Source organism: Lasioglossum baleicum, chromosome 7, assembly GCF_051020765.1.
Source record: "Lasioglossum baleicum chromosome 7, iyLasBale1, whole genome shotgun sequence".
Lineage (NCBI taxonomy): Eukaryota > Metazoa > Arthropoda > Insecta > Hymenoptera > Halictidae > Lasioglossum > Lasioglossum baleicum.
Window position 1 is genome coordinate 2,529,168 of NC_134935.1, and position 13,034 is coordinate 2,542,201.

At 35.9% G+C, this 13,034-nt stretch overlaps 1 protein-coding gene across 5 annotated transcripts in view; it reads left to right on the top strand.

Moving 5' to 3' along the window:
- Window positions 1–13,034, top strand: part of LOC143210815 (neprilysin-11) — a 47,775-nt gene that overhangs the window by 6,211 nt on the left and 28,530 nt on the right. For 2 of the 5 annotated variants that reach the window (XM_076428007.1, XM_076428010.1), the window contains one exon: window positions 7,249–7,308. In XM_076428007.1, coding sequence (XP_076284122.1) covers window positions 7,297–7,308 — 12 coding nt within the window. In that variant the 5' untranslated portion in view covers window positions 7,249–7,296. Of the gene's footprint in view, window positions 1–1,775; window positions 2,588–6,912; window positions 7,162–7,248; window positions 7,309–13,034 lie in introns of those variants that run through there. The other 3 variants (XM_076428006.1, XM_076428009.1, XM_076428008.1) reach the window with 3 other exon arrangements.

Genomic DNA, 13,034 nt, shown 5'->3' on the forward strand with positions numbered 1-13,034 from the left:
ATAATTTAATGTTTGGCAACATCTTTTTCAATTGATATTATAGACATGTTTGTTAATCGCTCTTGTCCAATAGAAGAACGAAGGTACGATTTTACAATTTTTAATTTGCTAAACGAACGTTTGAAGGAAGCTGTTGTTACAGGCATTGTTATGAAAATCCTTAATTCTACATGTCTAGATTTGGATACGTGTTTTGTAATGAGAGTTCGTCATTTTTTTGCAAGATTTGAAAAGCGACCAAATGACCCTCAACCGGGTCGGTATTCTTTGTTTTGCGCCCCAAACCCAGCTGCGCCCGTGGCGGGCGCCTCTTTCGCCACGCCCTCGTTAGGGCACTGGTAGTTGCTCTACATTAAAACTCTAATTAATAATTTTGAAAAATTTATTTTTGATGATACCTCGTGTAGACACATATGTGTAATATTAATAAGAGTAATATTACTCTTTCCGATATCCTCAATGAGGCTGAACTTCCGAAGACGTCCGTGCTCAGAATCGGATGAAATTTTGGAAATAGGTTCCATTTTAACTAACATGATGATTGTCAGAAGGTCGGTAAGGTAGAGAGTGACATTAAAATGGTAAACATTTTTTTTCGACTCGCCAAAAATCCTTCTGACAATCATTATTTTAGTCAAAAAGGAACCTATTCTAAAAATTTCATTCAATTCTGAGCATGGACGTCTTCGGAAGAGTAGTCCTCAATGAAACAGCTATTCGGTTTGTTTTATTGCCACAAATTGAGTACTTAAATGACGCTATGGATGTTCCCGGTCAGAATAGACTTCGGCGCAGTATACGGAGGGTTAAACTTGTATTTTGATAGTCTATAATGATGATTATGTTAAACGTTCCATTTCATCTGAATTTTACGATTTTGTCTTCAGACGTTATATCTGAGCGCAGAGTTATGCAGAATTACAATTGAATTACTCCAAAATTATAATTACAAGGTAATTGAATTACATCGTAATTCACTTATATTGTAATTTATAATTCAGATCTTCATTCAATTAAATTACAATGTAATTCGTAATTGCAATGGAGTACAATTATAAAATACATTGTAATTGAATATTATATTGTAATTTAATTATATTGTAATTTATAATTCTGATCTTCATTCAATTCAATTACAATGTAATTCGTAATTGCAATGGAGTACAGTTATAAAAAACACATTGTAATTCAATTATATTGTAATTTATAATTCAGATCTTCATTCAATTAAATTACAATGTAATTCGTAATTGCAATGGAGTACAATTATAAAATACTTCGTAATTAAATTACATAAAATAGCGTTACGTATTATGAACGAGGACTAGGAATAGAAACTACGCCGCACAGACACTAAACAAGTATTATATATGAAAGAAACACATAACAATATATCGCACTTCTACAAAGTTCTGGGCTATAATTTGGAAAGCTGTATTTTAAATTATACATTGTATTTCAATTATATTGTATTTCAATTATATTGTATTTCAATTATATTTTATTTCAATTATATTGTATTTCAATTCCACATTTTTGATTAAAATACTTAGTAATTGAATTACATTTGTATTTCAATTACACATCTCATTAAAATACCTAGTAATTAAATTAAATTGTATTTCAATTATATATTAATTCAGTTGCGACGTAATTGATACATAATTTAATTGAAATACAATGTAATTCAATTACGTAATCGAATTACTTACAATGTAATTGAATTAGCACAACTCTGTCTGAGCGCAGAATAATCTGAGATGACTAATTTGGATTTGAAAATCTCGATTAATCTTGGAAAATTGACTTCTGGCCAGAGAAAGCTGGTTTCCAGACGATAGTGCGGTGGTGTCCCTCGAAAAAGACGATGGGGCACATTAGCGCAAACTGCGGAAGCTCTTTGTCGGCGGAAATCATGCTGGTGGCGTGTGGGTGGGTAGCTCATGAGTCCCTGGAGCTTTTTAAAACACGCCCGGCCGAAGAACGACGAACCCCGGCGATACTCGACGATCGCAAGGAACATATGTAGTACGTACTACACGCGGCTGCGACTGTGCGGGATCTCCTCGCGAACAGATCGCATCGTTTTTAGCACCGCGCCGGGATCGACTCCGTGTTCGTTGTCATCCTCGCGACGGGTCTCGTCAGGGTTGCTCGGGGAGACCCGAGGAGGGAACAGCAGGTCGGAGCATCGGATGAAAGAAGCGTCGCGTCGCGTCGCGGAGATTCACTCGACAACGTCGCAGAAGAGGGAGGCAATATCGTGGCGCGGAAGTGGTAGGGGATTTGAAGATTACGCCGCGCGGTCCGCGAGGCGAAACATCAGTTTCGTTTACTATCAGTTCCGTGTCGCATCCTTCCGAGGGATTCGAAGGCGTAGTATCCCGGGGAACGTTGTCAGTGACCGAACGACGCGACGGCGAGAGGCGCAGGCAGAGACACGCAGAAGATATGCGTTTGAACTTGAACGCGAAAGCGACATCCTCTCGTTGTTGAACCGGACTCCGCGCGGCTGACGCGTGTCGCACGAACAGAGGAGCAATGTGCTTTTAACAGCCTCCAGTGATCTCGAGGCGCCCGCGACCCGGTGAGTAGTTTGAACTCTGTGCACGCGCGCCGACTTTCTGCTAAAAGTGAATCGAACGACCGACGGGATATGGACGATCAAAGGGAACCAATAACACGCGCTTAGCAACCACCGATGATAAGCACACGCTTTAGTAGCGGCCACGTGTTCCTGGGGAACAGTCGACGCGGCGCGCGGCGGATCGCTTGGTTCGCGGCAAACTTTCATCCCGCTGAAACGAAGAGATCTCGTAAAAATAGCCGCAGCTTATTTCGAACCGCAACGCGGAGCTTATGTGTTTTCTTAATCCTCGCGGCGAAAATATACCGACGAATTTCTCGCACTTTCGCTCTCAGCCTTCGACAGCGAATTATTCTTCGGCTGGCATGGAAAATAATCAATGATCGACGAAACAAAATGAGTGGGAACGTTTTGCGATTTGCTTGCACCGCGAACGAGTCACATTCCGATCAGAGTTCGTGAAAATGATTATCAATGAGCTATCGGAAGCTTCTTTTTTCCAATTGAGATGATCTTGATTTTTTTGTTTTTTTTAATAGAGTTATTTTCGATGGACTTGTTGAAGTCGTCATTGTTCCGCGACGGAACATATTATACGAATAATACGCATATACTATATGATATACATATAATACAACACACAATAACAAAAATACTGTTACAGAATATTATAAGTATAATATGTAGAATAAACATAAATACTGTAGGAAATAAATTTACAGATTATTAATAACTTAGAAGCGTTTGCGATTGACTATGTTCAGCTTCAGTTTCACGTCTGATACTTCTGACTACGATGGATATCGTATAAACAATTGAAAATAAGGGACTGTATATTTAGAATAACATAATGAGTAAACGAGTCTTATCGTTTCGCGCGGACTCATGTGGGAACTCGATGGCGTTTGCCACGCACGCGTCTAATGTGCTTTAAATTAATGTAATACAAAATCTCAAAGGAACCTTCTGGTACTTTCTTTAATACTCAATTGAAAGATTGTAAATATTTAAACAATTTTAAAACTAAATATTATAATTTATAAGAATGAAATTGGACACACATACCTAAGTACTTATTTCTTCGAAAGACTAGGCAGAAAGCCGCCGAGCGCGAGCGTCTTTTCCAGCAGACGACGCGACGCTCACGCGTGAACACTCACGCACCGCTAGACCACGTATACGTACGCGAGGATTGCAAGGGTCCGGGATTCCACTTCTGATTTCTCGATAATGCAAAGACGAGGTTTTGTAATAGACAAAATCGCTAGATGAAAGATCAATCTGGGGCGCTGTTTGCCTCAAAAGTCCTTCTTTTACGTTTCCGAGCAATGGTTTTGCAATATTTGGCTGAATGTTGTCCGTCGCATGTTGCCCGTCAGATGGCGCTGCAGTCACGCCGGCGCGGCATACTAGCCTCTCTGAAGGACAACATGGAGCCGAATATTGTAAAGCCATCGCTCGTAAACGTAAAAATTGGATTTTTGAGAATGATTGCACCCTAGATTGATCTTTCATCTAGCGATTTTGGCTATTAAAAAACCCCGTCTTTGCATTATCGAGAAATCGGAAGACTAATCCCGGATCCTTACAATCCTTGTGTACGTATACGTGTCTAGCGGTGTGTGCACTCACACGTCTCCTACTAGACGGCCCCCTTAACGATACCCGCAGTTTCGTTCAATACGGGTTTTTAGTTCGTCGAGGGTTCGAAATTGTCTTCCGCCGGCACATACCGATTTGGCTGAATGGGCCCAGCAATTTTCTATAATATTTAAATCTGGAGACCTGGCTGGCCACTTCAAAATTTGAATATTTTCCCGTGTCAAATATTCTTTAACAATCTTCGCGGTATGAACACTTACATCATCTTGCAGATAAATAAAGTTTGTACCCGCAATTTTTGCAGCATGTCCCTTTAATTGTTCGTCGATTAAACTAATGTACTTTGCACTATTCATTTTTCCACTTATAAACTTAACACACCATTACTCCACTACCACCGAATTGGCGACTGCATAAAATTTTTTGTTACGCAAATCGTGGAAATAACAACGGTAGCCATCCGGTCCATCTAACGTAAATCTCTTCTCATCATTAAAGATAACTTTTCGCCATTTTTTCGTCCTACAAACATTGAACATACTTCTCAGAAAATTGTAAACGAGCTTCTTTATGTTGTTTAGTTAGCGGTGGTTTACGATTCCACAGACTCGCAATTTTAATAATGGAACAATTTTCTTTACGCAAATTTTGAATTATTAATATTCCAGGACCAATCTTTTACCGCGACCCATTGTTAAAAATTTCACAATATTTCAATTCCAGAACACACAATATTAGATACTTGTCGACCTGAACACTTTGACGTCTTAACGCTAACTGGAAAATCACATAGACTTTGTGCTATCTGTTTACGTTTACGTTTTCGACTTAACCATCAACCTATAGTCAGAATTCAAGCATTTACCCTCCACACATACAATCTATTACTAACCGAGCAATGATAAAAGACAAGTAAGTTTTATTCGAAACATTTTTTAATTCGATAACAACTTTTTAAGTTATTCAATGATCAGGGCCACCCTAACCACAGGGCTAAATGGGCTAAGCCCCGGGGCGCAAGCCTTTTGGGGGCGGCAATTTTTATTGGTGTCATATTTTTTTAATTAGATAAACTTCTAGCAGAAGTACAAAAGAGAAAGTGTGCCTATGATGACATTTACTGAAAATTTTGGTTTCTGGTCAATTTAAAAAATTTAAATGAAGATACAATTAGAAAGAATGCTGCAAAGATGTGCGAAACGTATATGGACGATCTAGAAAATAATTTTATTGAAGAATGCCTTCATTTTAAACACGTGTATATATATTTATTGGAAAATAAAGAAAATATATCTACTGCGGAACACTTAGTTTAAGGACAATAATTCACTCGAAAATTGAGTCTACATTTCCTAACGTGGCCACAGCACGTATTGCCACTACAAATTACAGCGGAGAAAGATCTTTTTCTCAGCACTGAAAAGGATAAAAAATTATTTACGGTCTTCTTTGGGACAGAGCAAATTAAATGCTTTGAGTATTTGATGCATAGAGAGTGACGTATTTAATAACTTAAACACGTGTGATATTATTAATCAATCTGCAAAAGAAAAAGCTAGGAATATAAATATATATGTTACTTTTATTTTTTGTTTACTATAAAGTTTGTTTTTGTCCATATAGCTTTTTAAAAAATTTTGTATGAATTTTATGTTTTTGATTAGTATAAGGGTAATAAATGGACTTTTTCTAGTTCTGACACTTTTGTATAACTTTATATTATTAGTAGCAGTAGCGCATTATTTTTAGTAGCCCAGGGGCGCCGAATATCTTAGGACGGCCCTGTCAATGATAAAGTCATAAGAAGTGCATAGTCTAATGGCGTCAAATCAGGAGAGAGCGCTAGCCCATTAGGCACTTCTTCTGGTGTCTCTATCATTGAATAACTTAAAAAGTTGTTGCCGAATTAAAAAACGTTCCCAATAAAACTTACTTATTTTTTCTCATAGAATGAGTTGGTGTAAAAAAATTACGTTTCCATTTAAAAAAGTGAACTTGACCTTCAAATGACCTTCAACACGTCAAATAAAATATTTAGAAAAAGCACCTTTCTATAGACCTTTCAAAACCATACAAATTTCATTGGCAGTATGTTTTTCTAAATACGGCGGATAAAGAGATATCTCGTGTAACAGAAATTTTGGGACACCCTGTATAATACGAAAACTAGTTATTCAACTGTATTTGCGAAAATTAACAGAATTGGATAGTGTGCTAAATATCTCCGTTACTTTTCGTTGTACAAAAAAACTTCTTAGGTCAAAGTTACACTGTTCGAAGGGCCACATGTAACGGTGTAAGGGAAAAAATTTTCAAGATCATTTTTTTACAAGATTTCAAGGTCATCGATATTTTTTTAAATGGAATGAGGTATTTTTTAATACATCAATCGATGCAGCTGGACATTCGTTATGAAAAAGTACTAGCCTATGTATGTCGAAAAGTTAGTAGTTCACGAGATATTTCGATTTAAATAACTAAATTAATGTAATGGTGTTTTAGAGTTATTTAAATTTAAATATCTCGTGAACTACTAACTTTTCGACATACATAGGTTAGTACTTTTTTATAACGAATGTCCAGCTGCATCGATTGATGTATTAAAAAATACCTCATTCCATTTAAAAAGATATCGCTGACCTTGAAATCTTGTAAAAAAATGACCTTGAAAATTTTTTCCCTTACACCGTTACATGTGGCCCTTCGAACAGTGTAACTTTGTCCCAAGAAGTTTTTTTCTACAACGAAAAGTAACGGAGATATTTAGGTGTTCTGTTTCTTCGGACTCACCCTGTATAACGCAATTACGCGATGGAAAATAAAGATAGGTCGCGATTGTTCGCGCGATCATTCCAGCTCCATTTCGTTCGATATAAGTAGCGGGCCTTGCGTGCGATCGAACGAGAACAACCGAATAAAGTATCGCTCGGTCATGGTCATCCAAAACAGAGCGTTCACAGCTGATCTTCGTGGTAATTCCGATTCTCTCCGGTCTAGATCGCTTCAACCGAATGTAGCCGATCCGCAACGAGTTTCGTTAAAGCCGTTCTCTGTTTCAGACGGAGGGAAGACCGTTGAGGACCGAAGAAGGCAGAAGCAGCGAAAATATGAAATACAAGGTGAGATTTATAAAACTACCACGAACATACCGTGCCGAGTTTCAAATTTCTAAAATCAAGAATATTAGATTGGAGAAAAAGATTCTTCGTATCCACCCGATAGATGATCTTACCATGTCATAAATCTGTTAATATAATATTAATCGGATCTGATTAATCATTATCTGAGTGCGCGTCTGAAAGGTGATATATTATAATAATTACAAACAAGAATTTGTGATATTTGTTTATTTAGTCAAAAGTTATTACGTCTTGAAAATGAGTGAAAATAAAGAAGAAATACGATACATTTTGAAATTTTATTATAAAAAAGGAAAGAATGCGACTCAAACTGCTAAAAAAATTTGTGATGTTTATGGACGCGATACAGTATCAGTAGGTGTGGCACAAAGTTGGTTCAAGCGTTTCGAATCTAGAAATTTTGATGTGAAAGAGACACCTTGTCCTGGTCGACCAGTCACTGGAAAAGTCGATAAAATCATGCAAACAGGAACTATAAGCAATAAGGAACTAAACATCGACCACAAAACAGTTCTCAAACATTTAAAGAAGGCCGGATACAAAAAACAGCTCGATGTTTGGGCGCCTCACGAGTTAACATTGAAAAATTTAATGGATTGACATCTTTGGCGACCCGTCAAAAATTAAGAGAGCTTGGCGGGAAGTTTTGACGCATCCACCGTATAGTCCTGGTATTGCACCATCAGACTACCATTTGTTTCGGTCTGTACAGAACTCTCTTAATGGTATGAAGTTGACAATGCAATGGTCAAAAGAGGCCTGTGAAAATCACGTGTCGCAGTTTCTCGCCCAGAAATCACAGAAGTTCTACAGTGACGGGATTATGGTTTTTTTTTAAATTGCAAAATTGCTTTGTCTTGATTTTGGATCGAACCTGTGCGCCAATAACATAAACTAATTTCTATTATGGTTTTACCTCAAAAATGGCAAAAGGTGGCCGATTGAAACAGCACCTACTTGATTTAATAAACTTCATTTAAGATATGGAAGAAACTTGATTCATTTCTGCATTAAAATACGAAGAAACTTTGTTCCCAACCCAATAATTACACGAAGTGATCTCATCCCCGCCGTTCGTACATAATAGTATACATATGTATATGTATATTCTTACCTCCGGCGAGTCGTTGAGCTTTCTTTCCGCCTCGACTCGTCTCGGGGACACGTCGATTTGCATTAAACATAAGCTCGCATAAACACGACAATGAAACAACGCCTTCGTTTGTTCTCGGCCGGAGTTCCTTCGAGGTCGAGGATCATGACCGCGATCGCGATTTTCGGATAACGCGCCGTGTGACCTTAGATCGCTCGCGACGAGCCGAAGATGCAGAGAAGAGGTTGTCGAATATTTTTTTATTCGGATCTTCGTGCGGCAAAAATCAACTGTACCGATAATTTTATGCTGTTTGTTGCCGATGTTATATTGATGTTTGCAGAGTACCACGCTTATGTATATGTATTATTACTAGACTGCGGATGTCTATGCAATTTCCAATTTTTGTAGACAAATTTTAAGAAAGTCAAATGAAATAAAATCCTATTTTCAATGGGAATGGCCTTTGTAGATCTAAAACAAATAAAAATTGTACAAAATTCTATAGAATTTTATATTTGAGCCATTTTGGAAAATTTTCATAAGCCATAAGTGCATAAAAACCGCAGTTTAATTATTACGTTAGTTGCGTCTCATCATGATTATCAATGTGTATTTTCTTCAGATTTTTCGGATTTTGCGAACAGGTTTAAAAAAATTGGAAATCTCCAACAACTCGAGAAAAATGCATATTTCGTATTGAAGTTCTCGAGATGTCAGTTTTATGAAAATTCAATAATAAGATATTGTTGAAACCATTGTTCTTGATTTTTTTATTTTTTTCAGAAATTTTTATATACTGCATCGTAGTTAAAAAAATAAAAATCAATCTTTTCGATGTTTGTTTACTTTTTTGTAGGTGTATTATGTAATATTGAACATTTTTCTTATTGAGAATATTCAGAGTAAAAATTCGTTTGATATACGGTAACTTAAAAGCTGTGCTGCAGTGCTAATTTTTGCGTAAGTACTGCTGCCGCTATAAATGAAATAGGATTAGATTATCTAAAAATATTTGGAATTCGTTTTTATATGTATCTGTCAGATCAACCGCGACCTAAGAATTAAGGTACTCCTATATTTAGGATAGATCAATCGAAAATATCCTATAATATTTATATTATTTATAGAATATTCTATATATGGAATATTGAATATATTATTGTAGAATAGAATACTTCCTCTTCCTAGTCCCATAATAATAGTAGCAGTTGATGAATTTAATTTGTCTCATAATAAGAGTAGCAAAAGAAAATAAATATACATAGAACGCAACATTTATTATTAAAAGATCTAGATTAAATTAAACAATAAATTAAAATTATCACTCCTAATTTTTATTTTGAGTGTTCAGATAGTTTCTCTGGATTTTTCAATAATTTCGTTCCTGAATTTCAAACTTGCAGCTAACGTAATTGCACCTTTCTGCAACTTTTCATTTTTCTTTTGATGCATCAAGAACTGGACAATGGCAACTCGATCTTTGCTTGAAAACTGTCTTTTTCTCATCTTACTTTTGCAATGGGTTCATATTCAACTGAAGTAAAACAATTGATTTCGATCAGCGGATCAAATTAGAAAAAAAATAGTTATAATTCGTAATACATAATTAGGTTAACCCAAAAATTGAAAGATACCTATGTGTCAAAACAAATGACAGATGTCATGAAACATTAATTTTGATTGAAGCTTCACAATTTTGTGCTACAACATAACTTACAGCTGCATTCGCCAATAATTCCCGTTTAAATATTCACTTGCTACTATTTTTATGGCACAGAGAGAGTACACACTATTTATAGAATATTCTAAAATATTCTATAATATTCTATAATACAGGGTGTTTTCTACTTTTCCGGCAAGATTGTAGGAGCATGATCTACAAGTGAAAATACGAAAAAATGTTATATGAAGTTTGTTTATAAACGATGTCAAGTTTGTATCAATACAGAAGGTGGTCATTTTGAAATGATGATTTAAAAATTTTTAACGATCCTAAACACAATCGATCTTCTGTACTATTCAGCTTTAAATCTGGTGTTCCGCACCTATTCAGGCTACATTCAATATTTGCCTATAATATTGCAATAAAGCGTTTATAAATAAACTTCATATAACATTCTTTTCGTATTTTCACTTGTAGATTATGCTCCTACAATCTTGCCGGAAAAGTAGGAAACACCCTGTATATTCTAGAACATTATTTGAGAATTGCATAGATTACTACTGAAAGGTCATACTGGAAATATATTTAATAGTGTCTACTGTTTCCTGTGAAGCTGTACAACGATTATAATTATTGTATAGGTACACTCCCGGCCAAAAAGTTTGGAATCAGTTGCTGATTTTTGTAAAAATCGAATATGTGTATATCGATAAATTTTGAAATGATCCATCGTTATAATATCAAATATTAACTACATAGTTGAATAATATTTCTAAACAGATTTCAGCATTTTCTTATATCCATAATGCTCTTGCATAGTTTATGCACCCAGTGTAAGATATATAGTATTCGGAATGAACTTTTCTAAAGGGACATCTTCGGCAAGTTGTACAAGAGAGAGAGAGAGGCATGGAAAAATATCAAATTAGTCACATTCAAAAAACTAATTTCTAGGATGCCTTAAATATGTCAGGCTGTTATTAAAAATAAAGGCGAATTTTTAATGAAAGAGCAATTTGAAGAAAAATACTCAATATCTTGATAAAAAAAAATAATACAAAATGTAAAACATACTGCTCGTAAGTTTCTTGACAAGTTAATTTTCCTTAGTTGTTGTAAAGGCATTCAGTTCTTCTTACAAACCTCCTGTTTCTCTGAATTTACGCCGCGATTCCAAACTTTTGGCCGGTAGTGTATGTATATTACTGCAATTGCGATTGTATTAAGTAAATTGCTCGTTGATTCCGTTGAATGATTAATTCATTCCTGTAAAATTTCCCACATCATTTTCCTCGTTGAAGGTTTTCCTCATTGCAGTTTGATAACGTGGCTATTGTGGAAATAGACTAGAACGCTGACATAGTTGAAGACGGCAATATTCTTATCTGTTTATTGAGCATTCGTTCGACAGTTCCACGAATAATGTCCAGAATAGATAATTATTGTTTTGCTCGATCAAATGCTTTCGTCAGGGGTAGTATTCGACTAAACTGTGACGATTTCGCCGCTTGGGTAGAACCGACGATCACGTTCAAGGTCATTATCGGCAGGTTCCTTTTCTAGCTGGCAACACCGGCCATATATGTATGGATGCATTGCATACTCGTGGATACACTTATACGTACAATCAGCGGCAATAATAAGTGGACACCCTTAAAAATCGCATAACTTTTTAGAAATTGATCCAAAGGACTTGAATTTTTTGAAGATGTTAGACCGGCTAGTTCGCTGGAGAATAAGTAAACAAAAATTTATTACGATTGCAATTGGTAGGAATTATACAAAATTTTTGAAAAATGATGTTTTGTCAACTTTTTTATCTGGGCCTGTAACGATAATTTAAAAAATGCGTTTTATAGATTTCGGTAACTTATATGGTCAACATTGCAATGAGCTACACACGTTTAAAGATGAGAGCTTAAGGGTGAAAGTCGCAGATTTTCAGCCTTGCCAGGGCATTTCGCCCTTACGTAATCGTCTTTAAACGTTTGTAGCTCATTGCAATGTTTACCGATTTCGATAAAATTTTCAGTGGGCATGTAAGTTACCGAAATCTATAAAACGCATTTTTTAAATTATCGTTACAGGCCCAGATAAAAGAGTTGACAAAACATCATTTTTTAAAATTTTGTATAATTCCTACCAATTGCAACCGTAATAAATTTTCGTTTACTTATTCTCTAGCGAACTAGCCGGTCTAACATCTTTAACAAATTCAAGTCCTTTGGACCAATTTCTAAAAAGTTATGCAATTTTTAAGGGTGTCCACTTATTATTGCCGCTGACTGTACATATGTATACAAATACATAGTATAGATAATACAGGTTGAGGCATCTGAAAATTACACCGAAAATATCTCCGTTGTTTTTACTAATACAAGAAAATGTTTGGTTCAGTAGTGCAATTATTTTCTGATATTTGAAGGTCATCGTCGGTTTTTTAAATGAAACGATGTACATATTTTGATTAGGGTAACATTATATGTATAATGTATACAGGGTGTTAATTTTAACTCGAACAACTAAATTATTTCCGCTACTATTAAAAGCAAGAAAAAATAACTAACTAGGATGTACTGTCCAGTGAAAGAGCGGAATCTAGCGGGACGGGAACGGGGCTAGAGGGACGCAAAGAACACCTGAGTGGTCAGACTCTCACACCTTCTTGGCTCTAACGCGCTATTGGCGGAGACGGACACCATGGCCCGCTCTGGGGGGGGGGGGCAACCCAGATATTTGTCCGGGGCGCAAAAATTTATGGGCGCTATTTTGGCTGTGACTGTGAGAAAAATATTGATGTGTTAAATACCCAATTAATCGAAAATTTGCTTTCATTAAAATTTAAATAAAATGATTTAATTTTTATTGAAGATAAAAAATATGTACCTTTATTTAAGAAATATATATTATATTCTTAAGGGGCGGCAATTTGTCTTTTTGTCCGGG